Source organism: Gopherus evgoodei, chromosome 2 (genome assembly GCF_007399415.2).
Source record: "Gopherus evgoodei ecotype Sinaloan lineage chromosome 2, rGopEvg1_v1.p, whole genome shotgun sequence".
NCBI lineage: Eukaryota > Metazoa > Chordata > Testudines > Testudinidae > Gopherus > Gopherus evgoodei.
The window spans coordinates 47,818,846-47,838,238 of record NC_044323.1 but is presented as its reverse complement, the minus strand read 5'-3'; the positions used below and the strand labels follow the sequence as shown (position 1 = coordinate 47,838,238).

Genomic DNA, 19,393 nt, shown 5'->3' with positions numbered 1-19,393 from the left:
GCCAGTGGGAAGCAGTGAAGAATAGCAGCTGGCAGGACAACTGAAGGGTGTGGGCAGGCAGGCAAGGTACAGGTCTTCAATCAAGTCCAGCTTCTCAGGCCTCAGCTTTGATTGACAGGTAAAGACCTTGAAGATGATTAATTATTTCTCCAATACATATAATTATCAGCCAATCAGAATAGGCCAAAAGCTGTGTATAAGATAGAGAGCTAACAGGCTTTAGTCAGCTTGTGTCTGCGTCGGCGAGAATTTGTTGGAATCTGCAAGCAATGAAAAGGTACCAATGTGAAAGAGCAAAATCACTAAAAAAGAAAGAACAGACTCATTGGCAGGCAGCAAACCAGACAGATCAGAAGGAACTTTTTCAGAGGGAGAGAAAACTACAGGAGAAGTAAGCATGGTGATTTCAATAATAAACTGAATGAATGGATGCGTCTGAGATAATAAAGCTGGATGATTGTGTATGTATGTTTCGTTGTTATATGTATAGTCTTTAACGTTTAAAAACTTGCTGTCAGCATCCTATGTGTGACTGGCCAACGCATATACAATGTAACCACTTACAGCTATTTTCCAATTGTAAGATGTTGCAATTTTGGGTACGGTACTTTAATGTGCATCTGTGCTAATACAATTTTATGCCTTTAAGAAAATGTGTGGTTTTATATGTGTTTTAGATTTGCTGTGTTTTAATAATATTATTATGTTTTAGATTCATTAGGAAATACTGTGTTAAATAAAGAATATTTTTGTTTTCAAGGAATAATGCCTGAGTGGCAGTCCTTTGAGTGAAGGCTGTACCTGTGTTCTTCCAAGGGTCAACAGAGCGAGTCTGTTCTGGGAGTCCTCCAAAGGTCAGAAACCAAACCCTCTAAGACAGGGCAGTCCCTTTTACCTACCAAATTAAATAAATTAATAGATTGAATTATTGGGGTAGGCAGGCCATTGCGGAGTGCCTAAAGTCTAATTTTGGGGATAATAATGCAGGACATTGTCATATTTTACAAGGAGCTCTACCAAACAAAGCAAATTACTGATATATCAATGAATAACTTATCTGACAAGCTCCAGAAAGAGATCAGATGCTCAAGCATGTTCCTCCAATGCTGAGTGTCTACATTTATAACGTGCTGGTTTTCTGCACATATTCTTTTATTCAGCTTGATCCTGGACTCCACCTCCTTCCATTTGGAGTAGGCAGTAATAGCTGGGTGACCTTTGCTTCAGAGCATCAGCTAAATGTTGCTTCAGAGCATCAGCTAAATTATGCTAGTAATTGTACCCTGAAAGCGCAAGCAACAATTTGGCATTTTTGTCACATAATTTGCAACAAAAACAGAACACTTTGTCAGTTAATTTCGAGTAAGCTAGCCAACGCTGATTCAGTTTCTCACCATTCTCGAGCACCTTTTCACAATGTGACTTTTAGAAGTGTCACTTCTGCTCATTTACTGGAAACGTCATATCCTCAATTTTTGCCTGGCCCATTCAAAATTGTACAATCAATAATGGCAGAGTTTAGGATGGCTGGACATAAAGCAGGATCTGATGTATTGATTTGTAGTGTACAGTTTTTTTCACTGCAGTTTCTCTCATCACGCAAGGCTGATTCTTCTTTATCTTTTCTCTCCTTTTCATGTAAACCGGATTTTTCTTTGTCATTACTCTCCTTTTCATGTGAGCTACATTCTTCTTTATCAAGCAACAATAAGTTCTGTGGCACCTTAAAGACTAACAGATGTATTGGAGCATAAGCTTTTGTGGGTGAATACCCACTTCGTCAGATGCATGTAATGGAAATTTTCAGAGGCAGGTGTAAATATGTTATCGTCACTCTCCTTTACATCACCAGGAAAACTAGACGATTCTCCATCACTTTTCTCACATTTCCATTTCTTATCATCAGATAAATCTGTTAATTCCTTAGTAATAGGACTTCCACCATTTTTATGCTTCCCTCCTCAATTTCTTCAGCACTGGGACAATTGCTACTGCCAAAAGCCAGGTCTATGTTGTTCTGTTTCAGATATTTTCCCATCAAATTTGCCTCTTTGTATGCGGGGGAATAGTCCCGCTATTGTGGGGAATTTTCCTGGCTTATACACTACCCCGGTGAAATGGGCTAGTGAAAGGATCTAGTCCTTGTTCTCTCTTCCTTTACCCAGAGGCCTGCCTGACCTCAAGGGTTCCCCTTCCACCCTCCTGTGTGGCAGAGTCCTCATAACCCCAACAAGGCTCAGGCCAGGATTCCTGGGGGGCTCAACCCCCAACCTTGTTGTGGTCACTTAAGGCAGGGGCTAGGGGTCCCCACTCTGGAATTCTCTCTCTGCACTAAATGCTTCCTTGACCCATTAACCATTATATTCAGTTCAAAGCAAATACAATTAATTCAACAGCAATCAATTAAAAAAAATAAGGAAAAAATGGGAAAGATTAAAGGAAAACACACAACCCTGCTCTGTGGCAAAGGGACATCACAACCAGCATCTCTGGAATGTAAGTGTAAGTGGGGGAATGGTCCCACTATTGTGGGGAACTTTCCTGGCTTCTGCACTACCCCGGTGAAATGGGCTAGCGGAAGAATCTCAGTCCTCGCTCCCACTTCCTTTATCCAGAGGCCTCCTTGCCCTTTAGGACTCTCCTTTCACTCTTCCGTCTGACAGAGTCCTTGTAACCCCAACAAGGCTGGGCCCAGGATTCCTGGGGGGCTTGACCCCCAACCTTGCTGTGGTCATCTAGGTCAGGGGCTAGTGTGCCCCCACTCTGGGGTACTCTCTCTGCACTGGATGCTTTCCTGACCCACTAATCATTACATACAATTTAAAGTAATATAGTTTATTTAATTAAAAATTCGTTTGAAAAAGAATAAGGAAAAATGGGAAAGGTTGAAGGAAACATCACCCTGCTCTGTGGCAGAGAACATCACAAACAGTGTTTCTGGAATGTCAGAGCAATTCACAGTCTGTTTCTTGTAGATTCCAGGCCTCCTTCTCAGGCCCTGACTGTGCTACAGGGATGCTGTGGGTCGGACACTTGCTCTGGTGGTGGCCACACGCTCTCAAGCTCTGGGTGGCAGGACCCTTCTTCCCACATTACTCTCACTCTGTCGGGGTTACGATCCCTCTCCAAGTTGGTCTGCAGAGCCTCTTGGCTGAGGCGTCTCCCTGTGCTGGGCCTACTGCCCAGGGTCCCCCTCGTTCTTCCCAGATGCTCATCATACCCGGCTCTGGACTGCTCCACTCTGCCTCAGCACCGATGCTACTGCTGCTCTGCCTCCAGATCCCTGGGCTGCTTCTCTGTCCCCTCTGGCTCTGGTTGCTACAGCTCTGCTCCTAGGACAGGTCTGCTCTGCAGGCTGCTTCTGTGACTCTGCTCCCAGCTCTGACCTGCTTCCTGGGCTGCTTTTTTGGCCCCTCCGGCTCTGGTTGCTGCAGCTCTGCTCCCAGGGCAGGCCTGCTCTCTCTGGGCTGTGCTCTGGCTTTGGGGCTGCAGCTCTGCTCCCAGCAGCTTAGCTTGGGCCCTTGCTCTCTCCTTAGCTCAGCCCCACTCAGTCTGACCTAGGCAATTCCAGCTAACATAGAGGACAGGACCCCCCTGGCCTCCTGACTCCTTGATTAGCCTGCCCATCCTATCAATCAGGCTGACCTGGAGCACTGGCCTCTCCCCATTGCCCCTGGGGACTGTCAGGGGACTGGCCCTTGATATCTGCCCATAACGATCGATTTTTCGGGGATCATATATCGCGTCTCATCTAGACGCAATATATTGATCCCCGAACGCGCTCCTGTCGACTCCGGAACTCCACCGGAGCGAGCGGCAGTAGTGGAGTCGACATGGGAAGCCACGGATGTTGATCCCATGCAGTGAGGACCCGAGGTAAATCGATCTAAGATACTTTGACTTCAGTTACGCTATTCATGTAGCTGAAGTTGAGTATCTTAGATCGATACCTGCCCCCCATAGTGTAGACCAGCCCAGAGTCTCAAGGTTCTGATTTCCCATTGACCCTTCCCCTTTCTTTTGGTACTGAGAGCTAGCCAACCAAAACACCCCCACTGAGTTTTAGTAAGGGGACAATAGTCCCCTTACACCCTGCTGCAAACTATATTGCAATTGAGCTTTTTGCTTCCTGTACTGACCTCCTGAAGGCTTCTTGAGGGCATCTTTTATTTTCTATAGGTGAAAACAGACAGTATTAGGGAGAGGAAAATTTATGTTCTGCAGTCTTAGGCCTGGTCTACATTGCGGGTGGGGCTCGATCTAAGATACGCAATTTCAGCTACAAGAATAGAGTAGCTGAAGTCGACATATCTTAGATCGACTTACCTTCCGTCCTCATGGCGCAGGATCGATGGCCATGGTTCCCCGTCAACTCCGCTTCCGCCTCTCGCCCTGGTGGAGTTCCAGAGTCAACGGCAGAGCATTCGGGGATTGATTTATCGTGTCTAGAAGAGACGTGATAAATCGATCCCTGATAGATCCTCTGGGTAGTGTGGACGTACCCTTAGAAAGTCATTAAACATTATGTGTTAAGCATAGCAAAAGAAGTAACAATATTTTTTTATACTGTTGCATAGATAAGGATTCGATAGATATCTCTGGCGTCTCATTAAATATGTCTTTTGTTAGTCGCTACTTACATTCTTCAAGTTTTAAAACACAAGTACACTTTCACAATTACACAATAAAACAAGGTTCGCAATATTGCAGCTGGGCTCTCACTTCAGTTCAGTTCATTCTTACATCTCACTGACTGACTGGCGACACCCTGCCCCTTATATACCCACAAGGGCATGGCTGACAACATTCTATGAGATTCAAGGAAAATGTTGTTCTCCGAAAGACTGGAAGGTTCCATAAGATTCTACAAAACATTCTACGTGGTTAGTGAAAAAGTAATCCGCATATGGAATTCCTGAAACATGTTACTTCAAAACATTCTATATTCCCATTTCTCACTAACAACAAAAACAGCACCCTGAGCCTAGCATGCCCACCTCAATCCAGCATCCTAGGCGGTCGCCTGCCCCTAAATCCAGCCCTGGCAACTTTCAGGAAGGGGAAGGGGAGTAACTGAACCAAGACTATGGCCTTGACTACACTTGCAAGTTAGAATGCATTAAATCAGCCCCGGGCGCCCTAACTCCTGAGGCGTCCACTCTGGGAAGGCACATAGAGTGCCTGGACTCTGCAGTTGGAGTGCCCCTGGTAATTCATCTCCACAAGAAGCAAAAAGCTTGCTACACCCCCGCTGGAGTGCCAGTGACAGTGTGGATCCCCTGGCCTGTTAATGTGCTCTGATCGGCCTCCATGAAGTGTCCCACAATGCCTGTTCTAGCCATTCTGGTCATGACTTTGAACTCTACTGCCCTGCCCTCAGGTGACCAACCATCATACCCATCCTTTAAATTCTCTAGGAATTTTGAAATTCCCCTTCCTGTTTGGTCAGCAAGGTGTGGAGTGCTCTTAATGCATCTTTCCAGGTGACCATGCCTCCACGTGCTAGGCAATCCCCAGTATGGAGCAGTGGTGAGGTGCTGGACCTCATCAGTGTTTGGGGGGAGGAAGCTGTCCAGCCCCAGCTGCTCTCCAGCCGTAGGAATTATGATATCTACGGGCAGATATCAAGGGCCATGATGGAAAGGGGCCATAACCAGGATGCAGTGCAGGGTTAAAGTGAAGGAGCTGTGGAATGCCTACCACAAAGCGCGGGAGGCAAACTGCCGCACTGGTGCTGCCCCCACGACCTGCCGTTTCTACAAAGAGCTGGACGTGATACTTGGGGGTGACCCCACCTCCACTCTGAAGAGCACCATGGACACTTCAGAGCTCAGAGTTCAACAAGGCAGGAGGAGGAAAGCAGGAGCAAGGGTGGTGAGCAGGAGGGGAGCCCAGAGCCAGAGGGTGGCCCAGCATCCCTAGATGCATGCAGCCAGGAGCTGTTTTCAAGCCAGGAGGAAGGTAGCCAGTTGCAGCGGATGGTGCCTGGGGAAGAACAAACAGCAGAGGAGGTGCCCAGTAAATGGCTTTTATTTTGGGAAGATAGTTGTTCGGTGCAGGCTCTTGGGGCAAGAAGAGTTGCAGAAAGAAGGTTTAGTAGCTGTCCCTCCACCTAGGAGCCAGAAGAAGAAACTGGCAGCTTCCCAGGAGCCATGTGAAGCCAGGTATGGAGCCTGCCTGTATCGCCGATAGGACTTTCAATGGCCAGATCGGCAGTGCTGACCAGAGCCTCCAGGGTCCCTTTTCGACCGGAAAACCAGACACCTGGCAACCCTAAGATGAACCCAGCTGGGTTCCCAAATCCATCTGCACCCTGCTGCAGTGGCGTGGAGGGGCTGCAGGTCAAGGCAAACCCTGCTCACTCTGCAGCAGTGACTGGAAGGAGTAAGCTCAGGCTCCACCTCAGGGTTAAGTACAGCCCAGAGCCTGCATGGCTGGGGGCACTTCTGACCTAGTGACTCGATGGGGGGCTCCTCCCCGGGCTCCTCTGAGGGAGCTTTCTGCCGCTCCCCCAATCCCGACAGGCCTCCCCACGCACATCGCGAGCTCAGCCTGCGCGCGCCCCCGCGGCTCAGGGGCGCGCATAGGCTCGTTCCCAGCCCGAGAGGGGCCCGGCTCCTCCCAGCATGCCCCGCGGTGCCCACCGCCCGGCGCTGCTTGGAGACCGTCACTAGGGGCGGGGGGATGCCGCTGGCTGGAGTCAGGCGGCGGCACGGAGCGAGCGGGCGGAGGATGCAGCAGCGGCGGCGGCTGGAGGAGCGAGGAGCCATGCAGCGCTGTACGCCGGGGCCCCGGCCGCAGAGCTGGCGGAGCGGGGGTGCCCTCACCACCCTCCTGCTGACAGGTTGGTCGCAGCGGCTCCTTCACTGCAGCGAACAGGCGCGGCCCCGTTGTACCCCCCTGAGCCCTTTGTTGGTCGCCCCAGAGCCCGTCCTGCCTCGCCGGCCACCCCTCAACCCCCCGGCTGCGGGCCCCTCGAGCCCGCTTTGTTCCCTGCGGCCCCCCAGTCACCACCCCCAGCAGCAGCAGCTCCTCTTTTAAACCTCCCACCTTCCCTTCTAGTAGCGGCCCCCATAGTCCCCTCCCCGCCAGCAGCTTCGGCCCCTCTAACCCTGCCTTGCCCTCCAGCAGCCGCAGCGATGGGAGCCTTATTACTCCCCCCCCCCCCTTCCTCCCGCGCCTTTCGGTCCCCAGCAGCATCCCGTGGCCCTAGCCACTGCGATCATCAGCTCATTACGGAAAGCAGGAGTCTCTGCAGCAAAGCCAGTCTCAGAGCCCTGCTGTCAGGGCATCGCCCAGTCAGCCTCTGTAGGATTGATACTGCCCCAACTGTTCCCTCCCCTAGGCTTGTGCTGACGCTGTAAAACAGCAGCCTGACGCTATAAAAATCTACCGGAATACTAGACGTGATGTGATGGCCACCTTCCATATAATATATTGCTGGTTAGCCCCTCCCCCTCCCAGCCACTGCTTAGCTACACCCGGAGAAACATGCCCATTTTAGGAATAGTCCTAACTTTACATATGACTTACATGGGAGCAAGGTACCCCTCATGCCACAATAATGAATATGGTATGCATGGCTCCATAGATTAACAGGCTGTAGGTAATCAGTCAAGAACAAGAGATGTGATGCATGAAGAGAATCGGATGGCACAGTCATTTAAAAGAGATCCCTCTACTCAATTCAGGTAGTGAGCATATATCTGGTTTTACGGAAGGCTACAAAGATTCTGTTTTCCCGTCACCTCTCATGACCTCACAGGATTTGCAGACACTTCTCCTAGCTCAGTCTGAAGCAACAAGCATGTTTCTCACATTGTGCAAATAATTACATACCAGAAAGACTTAAGAATATTATAGTAACAGCAGTGTCAACCTCTCAGAAGTTAGAGTGCCAGAATTAAGATTGTATAGGAAACTTTTATTCTGCTCCCTTCTGCATATGTTTATGATGGTCTTTATCACATGATGATACTATTTTCAGAGTCCTGCCACAGAAAGCGTTCTCTCTTCAAGCAGGGACATTTCTTATAAAGGAAAGTGTCAGGCCACCCTACCAAAAGGAGTGCAGCTACTCCCACAAACTTCATCATTAGGGTACCAGGATTTTGCAGTGAAAAAGAGTATATAGATGTTCGGTAGGGTGGTTTTATCACATAGTTTCTCTGTCATTTGTTGTGATAAAAAGTTCATTTCCATTTAATCCTCGCAAACTACTAAGCAGTGGCATTTGCGATCACTTACCTTAAATATGATAAGTAAGGTCACCACCTGTATTAAAATATTTAAAAAATGGAAGTAATGTGAAGTTTTTTGGGGTGGAGTCTAACAAGTGTTTTGATTCATATGTTTGTGGTTAATCCACCAATGTAAATGCAAGGTACGGATCATACCAGTTCTATCTAGCAAGCATAGATATGTGAAACAGCTCCCCTCTTGAGAGAGCAGAAGCATGCTTTCCATTGCCACCCTCCCCAACCCCACCTCAATGCTAGGATTAGATTATCAGTAAAAGGAGGAGCTAGGCCCATCTCTGCAGCCATAAATTTTCAGCAGTTTTAACTGGATAGATACAGAAAGTGAAAAAAAAAGTTAATGGTTTTTGGAAGATTAGTTGCTCATTTCTGGTGCTCACTCTGAGAGACCTCAGGTTATTTACATCTACATTACAGATGAATGGGCTCAGTGTGCAGGATAAGTGGTGTAGTCAATGAAGGGTAACTTCAGAAGGGATAAATCACACAATTAAAATAATGGATTAGCATTTGTTTTTAAATCTAGTACTTTTAAAGGTTTTTATGAGTTTCTGGAATGGGAATGTGGAAAAACTAACCCATTCGAGGCTTTAGAGCCTTGCTTTTTTTCAAAGGGTCTGACAGTGTCTTAGTGGTTTGAGCATTGGCTTGCTAAACCCAAGGGTTGTGAGTTCAATCCTTGAGGGGGCCATTTAGGAATCTGGAGCAAAAATCTGTCTGGGGATTGGTCTTGCTTTGAGGGGGTTGGACTAGATGACCTCCTGAGGTCCCTTCTAACCCTAATGTTCTCTGTAACCCATGTGGCCAAGGTATAGGATCGGGGCGGCTCCAGGCACCAGCACGCCAAGCGCGTGCCTGGTGCAGCAAGCCTTGGGGGGCTCTGTCGGTCATCACAAGGGCGGCAGGCAGGTTGCCTTCGACACATGCCTGCGAAGGGTCCGCTGGTCCTGCGGCTTCGACGGACCTCCCGCAGGCGTGCCGCCGAATCTGCAGGACTGGGGACCTCCCGCAGGCAAGCCACCGAAGGCAGCCTGCCTGCCGTGCTTGGGGCAGCAAAATACCTAGAGCCGCCCCTGTCTAGGATACAGTTGTGGATAACTAGGTGTGGTTTAAAAGACTGCATCATAATAAGAGCTGTATCTTAGCATGCAGTTGACATTTATTTACATTATATCAAACTTCTGTAATACTGTATTTATTGCAGTATTAGCTTCATTTACTTGTTTCTTCAACTTTATAAAAAGGGGTGGCCAAACTGGCTCAGGAGCCACATACAGCTCTTTTACAGTGAAAGTGCAACTTGTGGAGCTCTCCCATTGCCCCCCATTCTCCAACTTCCAGACTGGGGCAGGGGGAGCTCAGGGGTTTCTGCCCTGCAGGTAGGGGGTACTTGGGGCTTCAACCCCATGGGCAGCACCTGCCAGAGCTTGGAGCTTCAGCAAGAGCAGGGTTGAAGCCCTGGGCCCCAGCAGGCACAGCCAGATCTCAAACTTCTGAAGATTATTGTATGTGGCTCAGAGGGTCAGTTAGTTTGGCCACTCCTATTATAAAATATAGCTATAGATGTCATCCTATGCTCTGAGTTAACACATAAAATACAGAACTGCTCATAAGGTAATCATCCCGTACCTCTCCCCCGTTAATAGCTTAAAGGAACTTTCCTGAACCTCTGGTGACCACTACCCTATGGAATGGGGAGTGAGTTCAAAACAGAAGACCCTAAGTTATCAATGAGACTTTACCGTAGGACTCTTTGCTGATCTCAACTCTGGTAGCATGTCACAGAGGTTTTGTCCTCAGATAACCAGGGCTTATCTCAGTCAGGGTTGTATATTTGAAGATATTCACTTAATTCTGAATTCTTACTTGCACATCAATCAGAATTTTGGAAGCAATTCAACATCCCCTAGTACACGGAAGCATTGATTTTTAAATTGTTTTTAACCTGTGCATGCAACATCTACTGATACTGGTAGATGGTCTGCATGTTGATTAAGGGCACTGCCTGAAGTGTCTTCTGCAAGTTTGGCTAATTAAGATCTTACTCTTGCCTCTAGTTGTAGCACTTGATCTGCAATAGCACAAGTCCAGGCTCTTTTCCTTTTTGCTTCATGATGTATAAATAACAAAGGTTTAAAAAAATTTATTTCAGAAATAAAGGTTTTATTAACTCTGGAAAAAAATATGTTGACTAGAAGTTATATCATTTGTGAGACTAAAAAACAAAAGGGTATGGGATTTTTTGTTACTGTTTTGAGGAGATTTTTTGTTGACATTTAATTCTGCTGTCTAATGAACTTTAAGATTCAGAATCCTTGATTTCTTCATTTGAGATATGATAGTTAATGATGACCATCTGTGACCTCTTACCCTGCCCTTGGAAGTTCTCCAGCAAAGCCAGGGAAGATAAGACTTGACATTCCTGATATTGTGGTAGAACATGATTTAAAAATGTTTATTATTTCAAAGAACTGCTAGTTCAATAATTGCTGTTAAAACTAGAGTTCATTTCAAGTCATGATTTCAGATATGGGGAAAAGAGTTTACTAGAGTCTGAGATAAAGACCTCTACATTATCCCAAGATTAAACCTCATACTTGATTTCTCTCTGAAAATTTTTATAAGTCAGTCATATTGCCTTTAGAGTCAGATTAAGGGAATATGGAGCTGTAGGCACACATCCCCTTGTGGCTGTTCTCTTGTCCCCACTCCACAGCCCTGCCATTCCTCCACCCCCTCTATTTGGAGTAGTAGTGCAGGGGCTTCCTCCCCTCTAGTAGAGGCAGGGATAATATGAGTGCTTCAAGAACAGCAGGAAGGTTCTCCTCCCCCTTTGCAGAGGCAGCAGCAGAAACATTAGACCCCCAGTACTTACTCCAGAAGCTGGGGGCATATCTGCTTATGAAACTGGGCTACATCCACTGCACTTGTCTCTACCTGCCACAGAATGATCACTAGAATAATGTTTGCAGGACCACACAAGCAGTGGACTGGGTCTTGGCAATAACACCCACTGAAAAGAATGGAGTAGTTCATTTCCTCTGAGCTACTGTTTCTGTCCATCTGTAGATTCAGACATCACTGCATCAATTACTTTGTTTTCTTTTTTCAGTGTTTTCTTTGCACCATGAGGGCTAGAAATGTATTTGTTTAAGTAGAAGTTCAGATTCTTACTTGCATAACTTAAGGAGGAGCAGCCCTAAGGAACTAGTGCTCATGCCTTAATTCATATTGTCCTTCCTGCTGACATAACTCATCATCATTAAAAAGAAATAAGGCTTGTATATTAATGAGATAAGTAGACACAGAAGGGTGAGTCTTTACGATGGTCATCTGATTGGTTTGACCTCAATTATGGAATACAGTTTGTTTGTATGGTGGCATAATTTAGAAGGAAAAAATCACAGACTATTTTGGATACTTGAAAGGTGGATTTATAGTTTCTAATCAAACTGAAAAGTGTCATCATATATAGTTATACAACTCTTTCCCCTCAGATACTTGAAGGAAGTGTAGAGTCTGGACATTAGAAATCTTGGTATAGATCTCTAAGACTCCTTAGTTACATTTTCTTGAATTTGTTTTTTTTATCCTGTAGATTTCATCTTTTCCTCCTAGTTTAGATAACTTTACAAAGTTGCTATTTTAATTCATTCTCATAATAAAAAACTAACCTTTGTAGTACAGAAAGAAATATTAATATTTGAGAAGCAGGTGTAGAAACTAAAGAGCCAGTAACAGATATCCTTCCCCCACCCCATGCCCCTTAAGCCAGTTGAATGGTTTCTTGTAAAGCATTAGATAAAGGGGGGAGTGACTAGGATTGGAGAAAATCTCCTTTTAGCAACCTCGGTTTTACCTGAGAGCCCCTGAAGCAAAAGATAATTTAAGGTTATTATAAGTTTTCCATTTCTTTATTTGTACAGTTGAAAATATTTACTGCATTGTAGCCAGTTACTTGTGCTTGTGTGTGGTTTTTTCACATCGCACCAGGGAAGAGAAAATACACATTTACAGAAGTAATAAAATTTGAGCATAAAAATCACACATCATGATAGAGGAGATAGGCCAGATGTAGTACCTGAAAGTGGCTAACTTTTTTAAAAAATTAGGTAGACTTCAAGCTGACAGTGAACATTTAAAAGCTATTAGTATGTTGTAATTAAACTTCAGACATTCTTATTTGCTTTTATCATGGGCTAGGCATTCCCTTTCTGGTAATAACAAATTATAAAATAAATAAACTCTTAAATTCTCTCTTTTCCAGGGTATAATCAAAGTCCAAATAAACAGCCTTACCTTTGTAAGACATAAACCAACTCCCAAAAATAACATCCTCTTCTTTGGGTATAATAGCTATCTTAAAAAAACAGCATTTAGTTCTTTCCTTCTAATCTGGCCATGTCTTATGTTTTCCTTTGTTTATAAATAACAGCTGTGCCAGGTAGGTGCATGAGGTCCAGCTGCATCTACTCTTCAGCCACTTAACCATTTCCTGTTTGACCCCACAACTCTGCAGAGTTACCATGGACACAATATAGATATGCAGAATGTAAATATAAATTGTTCTGAAATGAATGTAATTATAATATTTTTATGTAATATTAAGTGAGGTATTTGAAGTACCAGTGAGGTTGGATAGTATATATACCATGCCCCATTTGAGGTTTTAACAATTTTAAGGTGGTATGATTTATGTTAATAATAAAATTAAATGCTCAGGAAAGGTCTGGAGGTACTGTATTTGAAATAATGTGTTCCATGTTCATTTAGCCATTGGCTTCTTTACTGAGACTTATCAAATGTGTAATGGTGATTCTGTGAATTGAAAATCCACACACAAGAAACTGCAACTAGTGAAACTACTTATTGGCCACTGAACAGCTTTCCAGTTCTGTCAACTTTTGGTCATCACCATCTTGGCTGGATTTGAACAAATGGCGTAGATGTGAAATGTTCCAGTTTCCTTATAATTAAATAAGGAGAGTGAGAGTTAGTGGAGTACTGTAAGTCAAAGTGTGTCAAGAAGAGAATAACAACAATTTTAAAAAATACACTAATTATGCAGAAATTTCAGTGTCTTGACATTGATTGCTTCTGTTGACTTTACTGTGGTTTTTATTTAGTCCTTTAAACCCATTATCATCTTTGCTTGTTTCTAGTCTAAGGGCTGTTGTAATATAGATCAGCTGGTGATAGTGCCAGGGGGCCATGACCATCTGGGGACTGTTGGCACACAGCCTGCCCTGGCCATGCCCTCCCTTCTCCCCACCTCTGACTATGTCAGGGATTCTAGAGTATGTGGTGGGCAGGAGCCAGTTAGTGTTTTTTATCAGTGGGAGATTAGCTGTTTGTGTGGCCCTGGGCCAGAGCAAGTGGGGGCCCCTCCTCACCCCTTCTGTCTGCAGTTGCATTCCTCCCTGGCACTCCTGCCGGGGAAGTGGGGTCAGGGCACGGGGGCTTGTCCTGCCCTGCCTGCCCGGCGCTTCTTTCCTGACAACCTAACTCCCCCCTCTGACAGGAGCAACACGTGGGCGGACAGAGTGGGGAAAGCCCCCGTGCCCCAAATTCACACCCCGGCAGGAGCACCGGGTGGATGGAGCACAGCTAGCTCCTGCGCCCTGACCCCGCTCCTCGGCAGGAGCGCCAAGCGGAGTGGGTCGGGGCGTGGGGGTGCCCATTTTTCCTTGCATCTGACAAAGTGGGTATTCATCCACGAAAGCTTATGCTCCAATACTTCTGTTAGTCTATAAGGTGCCACAGGACTCTGTCGCATTTTTCCAGGGGTGCCCAGTTGGCTGGGGCCCTTGAGCACGGGCCCTGTTGGCCCAGTGGCTAATGTGTGACTGGTTTTTATGCTTGCGTGGAAGATCTGACCAGCTTCCTTTCCCTTTTCACTATTAGAATGTATTAGCTAAGATATTTTAAAACTTCAGTGTAGCCAGCACAAGTAGAATTTGAATGTTAGCATATTTTTATCCTAGTGTGACCCACCTGTCCCTCCCATCCTGAACTTTATTCTGATTCTTCGCTGATGTGGCTAGAATCTACCATTCCCTTCTCCCCTTGTTGCATCCAACCTGCTGCTGCTTTCCATTGAGCTGCTGGAGAGAAGGGAGAAAAAGTCATGTGCCAGAAGAGATTTTGTTTTAAATAAATAAAGGGGCATTTAATGTTTGTGGTTCAGCCCTCCTAGCCTATTTATTGTCAGCTATCCCTACTGCCACCTTTGGGTCCCAGGCAAGAAGCTTTATCTTTAAAAATCAGACAAAGGCAGTTTAACTTCATTTCAGAAGATTAATGCTTGTCCTTACCCCCAAACTGAATACATGCAAGGTTGTTGATTATAACCTGCCCATTTCCCATCATATGACATTCTTCAACTTCTTTAAGACATCCTTTTAGTTAATGGGCTGTTTAAAAAAAAATCAATGGTAAACAAAACGTTGATTTTGTTATCATTCTGAACTAAATGGCCTTGCTGGTAGAATTTACATTGATTTTAAGATAAGTATTTCATACATTTAGAACAACAACAAAGATACCAATAATAATATATTGTGGTAAACTCTAAATCACACACACATTTATATTAACTGTCACAGTAAACACTTTGAAATATAGCCTTTATATTTAAAATTCCTTGCTTACTTGCATAAACATAATCCTCTATTGAATAATGTATTTGAATTTGTTTTATGAGAACTTTAAAACAAATATATTACACATGGCATATTATTACACTGGATATGATGTGGAGCACACTTAGGCCCATAATGATTCACATAGTCTTTGGGGAAAATCTAAATTGCTTTGTCTTCTGCAAATTGTTAGCCAATTAATAATGTAGCATTAGCGTGAACTGAGGGTGACTTGTTGTTCAACCTCTTATGCCTTGTCTACATTGCACTTTACCGGTATAGGCCGGTATAGGTACATCAGTACATTATACTGGCAAAGCACTTGTAGTTCGGATGCAGTTTGTACTGGCAAATCTGCACCTTTACCAGTATAGTTTTTTCTAAACCCTCATCTCCAGAGCGAAACCAGCTATGCTGCTGAAAGTACACTTTTTCAGGATAGCTGCATTTGCACAATACACATTTGCTGGTATTGCTGTGTTCATCATAGATCACATACCATCACACCCAGTCTGACATAGGTAGGCTGGTAGAAGTGTACACTTGGCTTTATTTGGAGATAACATGCAAAAATGGTGACTGCCAGCATCATCTATTTTATTTATTTCTGTTTCTACACTCTGAAGAAAAGTTGAAAACAAAAGCTGGCTTTAAAAGAATCTGATTCCAGCTAATGGCATTTGATCTGTGGGAGTCTGTTAATCTGACATTAATTCTTTTTTTGTTTGCATTTATTTTATTTTGAAAAGCCTTTTTGTTAAGCTCTGCTGAAGGGATAAATGGAACAATTAACTGGAAGACTAAGCAACCCAACAGTTATATTATCAGCAGAATAAGGGCTGCTGAAAAGAATGGTGAGTTTAGGTTGTACATTTAAATCCCATTGTGGGTTCAGTCAACATCTGCTTTCAATATTACCTTTGCTTTTTCAGTGAATGTTTATTAATAAAATGACATCTCAAGGTAAGTAATTTTAAAAAACAATCTTATAGTTCTTTAATCTTCAAAACTGTCAGGATTCTGTATGTCTTTATGTTTAGTTTCCCTTGTGTTTTTTATGTTGCCTATGGCTTTGCTTAAAATAATGGCTGTATGTATAACCTAATATTGCGTATATTCTTCTCACTGCTGGTTGCTTAAAAACATCTTTGCAGTGTGCTTAATGCAATAACTTGTTATAACTATTAAAATAATTCATTCCATATTTATATGTGGAAAAAACCCAATTTTTATTACTTATTTGTAGGAATACACATAAAATATTGCTGCTGAATTTTACTGAGACCAACAGTAATCTGAGAAAATGCCAGTAACTTTTCATGCATCATATAGCTAGGTGAAGGATCTGGATCTCCTTAGAGCTCTAGCTATGGCCAGGATCACCCTTACCCAGGGAATCTGGAAAAGGAGCTCTGGAGGAAGAAACTTCTGTATGGATTCCCTTCTGGAGATCCCCACATTCGCTGTTGAGAAGAATGGGTTCCCCCCCTGCCCCACACATGCAGAATAGACTGCAGGCCTGTCACCAAACCTGGTTGATCTTCTGATATCAATGGAAGAGCAGGGTCATCCACACTGAGATCCTGGTCCTCTCTGCTAACTCTGGCCTCTGACAGCTCACAGCCTCTAGGCTCTCTGACAGTGCAGCTCCAGTGGGATGATTTCCTGGCTATGCCTGTCCCCAGGATCTATGAGGAAGGAAAAAGAAACACTACTCATAAGAGGTAATACAGTCTGAGGCAGTATTATTTTCCCAGGGGAATCCTTACAGGGCCAGAGACAGACAATTTATGTTTCCTCTCCCCTCTGTTCCCAGCCTGTGTACTTATCCCCCAGGCCTGTGCAGCTTCCAACCCTTCCCAGCATGTACCTCCCAGGATTCACAGAAAGGCCTTCATGGTGTCGGGGGGGGGGGGGGGGGAAGGAGGAGCAAAAACAGTGCAATGAAGGTAGATGATGCCCCCTACATGCCTTGAGAGCACCTAATCTGGGACCATATATTCTGTATAACCTTTAGTAAGAAATTAAATATCCTTTGGTAGCAGACACAGAATGCTTCCACAGTAGCCCAAAACTTTCCCCTTCCATGAGATGGAATAACACAAAAACTGTTGAACAATATTCAGAATATTTGGCAATCTGGCTCACGGAAATGACACTGGGAGTCAGTGAGAATGTTCAGTTAAATCTTCTGCCAATTTAGGACAGTTGCACATTTTTCTCCATAATTGGTCAGTCATAGAAGATTGTTAAAAGGCTGCACAGCCTGAAGATAACAAACTATCCATAAATGAGATATATTCTTATCAGCTGGAGAGGAAGAGCAAGTGGCATATTGGACCGAAGATTCACCTTCCACTTCCTTTCTCATTTTGAAGAAACATCAGGGTGAGAGAGAGGAAAAGCTGTGGAGAACTTTCCAAATACCAGTCTCCAGAGTTGTGTTATTACAATTCATATGTGGTTATAAGATAAATATATGTAAGATCAAAATTCATCCTGTACAATGAATAGAATATATCATTCAAAGTACACTGAATTATACATAAGTAAGAAGGATGGTTTCATTGATTAGGTACTGGACTAGCACTCGGGAGACCTAATGGAAACAATTCCCAGCTCAGCCATGTTATTCAATATATAAAATTGTCAGCCCTCCAGGGTTGTCCTGGAGTCTCCAGGATTTAAAGATTAATCTTCAATGCAAAATTGTCATGTGATGAAACCTCCAGGAATATGTCCAATCAAAATTGGCAACCCCATCTATGTGCCTTGTTCCTCTGTTGCCCATCTCTAAAATGGAGATATTTCTGTACCTTACATGGGTGCTGTGAGGATAAAATCCATTAATGAGTATGAAGTTTAAATAATATAGTAGTGAGGGCATAAGTAAGTAGATAGATAACTTGTTAAAATACTAGGGACCAATTAGTGGAACTGGGATTAGAAACTAGGGTTAAAGACTACAAATAGTAAAATTTTAGGGGGTTTATTTTCTCAAATATTTTAGAGTTTGCCCTTTAAAGGCAGGGGATTATTGATTAAAACAGAAGGGGAAGTGGGATTAATGTGTCTTTTCTTTTGTGGATGCATGTGCTCAATTACGTTAGCATTAATGAAGCTAATATACACCTCTACCTCAATATAATGCTGTCCTTGGGAGCCAAAAAATCTTACTGCGTTATAGGTGAAACCATGTTATATTGAACTTGCTTTGATCCACTGGAGTGCACAGCCCTGCCCCCTGGGAGCGCTGCTTTACTGTGTTATATCCAAATTCATGTTATATCGGGTGGCGTTATATCGAGGTAGCAGTGTATATCCAGAAGGTAGAACTCTACCTTTCAAGGTTTCATAAACTATCAGGGTTGGAAGGAACCTCAGGAGGTCATCTGCTCAACATAGGACCAATCCCCAACTAAATCCTCAAAGGGCCCCCTCAAGTTTGAACTCACAACTCTAGGTTTAGCAGGCCAATGCTCAAACTACTGAGCTGTCCCTCCCTGTTTTTTAAAAGATGTTTGCTAACACTGTTTTAAACAGTACTTCAACCTAATGTAGAAAGAGCAACTACTGCTTAAATGTGTTAGTTGGTTTTGGTTAACCCAAGACCCCCCCCCCCGGTAATGGTATTAATAATAATAAATGATTATATTAGAATAATTACAATAATATTATAAACTAACTCACAGGGTTATTGTGAGGGTTAACTAATGTCTGTAACATGCTTTGTAAACTTAAAGCATTGTAGCACTGGTAGACAACTTTTTAAAAGATGACTTTATACTAGGTGCTAATTAGTGTTAAAAACATTAATTCAAACATATCAGTGAACATTTTAAAACACCGCTAATTTGTTCAGTAAAGAGAAACCCTAGTTTCCATTCCAGCTGTGGCCAAATTCTTAAGCTGCTTTTAGGATGTTCAACATGGTAAAGTCATTTCTAGAATTAATTTGTTCCTCTGAAGCTTAGTTTTAACGGTCCCCCAGCGTCATCATTTTACATCCTCAGTGGTACACTTACCTCAACAACAGAATATATCGCATTATGAGGAACATCCATTGTAGTGTATGTGGCAATATCCAGTAAACTGCCTATGTAAGACATAAGACATGTCAGAGAAATAATTTTTCTGCAGAAATTCCCCACTGTAGTCTCTCTTATTAATTCTTCTAAGTATTCCTTATGGAGAAAGTTTACCTTACCTTTTCATTGATTTTCCTTTTTGAAACTGATCTTTGCTGTAGTATTTAAGTCTCAAGGTATAAAGCAAAGCATATGGAACGGAAAAATAGATTATTTTTTTCTTTAGGTTTCATCAAGTCAGCATATTTTTCTCACCTCTTCTGTTCTGTAAATAATTTTATTAATATTACAAATTAATTTTTCAGATTTTCTTGTTAGATACAATTTCCCATATAATTCTTTTTCCTTGATCTATTTATAGTTCATTTACAAAAGCAAGTGCGAGACTTTATTGGGTCACTAAGGC

At 43.7% G+C, this 19,393-nt stretch overlaps 1 protein-coding gene across 12 annotated transcripts in view; it reads left to right on the top strand.

Annotated features, from left to right (window-relative positions):
* The first annotated feature begins 6,698 nt into the window (after positions 1–6,698).
* SGCE (sarcoglycan epsilon) overlaps positions 6,699–19,393 on the top strand; it is a 72,166-nt gene continuing 59,471 nt past the window's right edge. For 4 of the 12 annotated variants that reach the window (XM_030550597.1, XM_030550595.1, XM_030550594.1 and 1 more), the window contains exon 1: positions 6,702–6,844. In XM_030550597.1, coding sequence (XP_030406457.1) covers positions 6,733–6,844 — 112 coding nt within the window. In that variant the 5' untranslated portion in view covers positions 6,702–6,732. Of the gene's footprint in view, positions 6,845–15,648; positions 15,754–19,393 lie in introns of those variants that run through there. The other 8 variants (XM_030550605.1, XM_030550603.1, XM_030550596.1 and 5 more) reach the window with 7 other exon arrangements.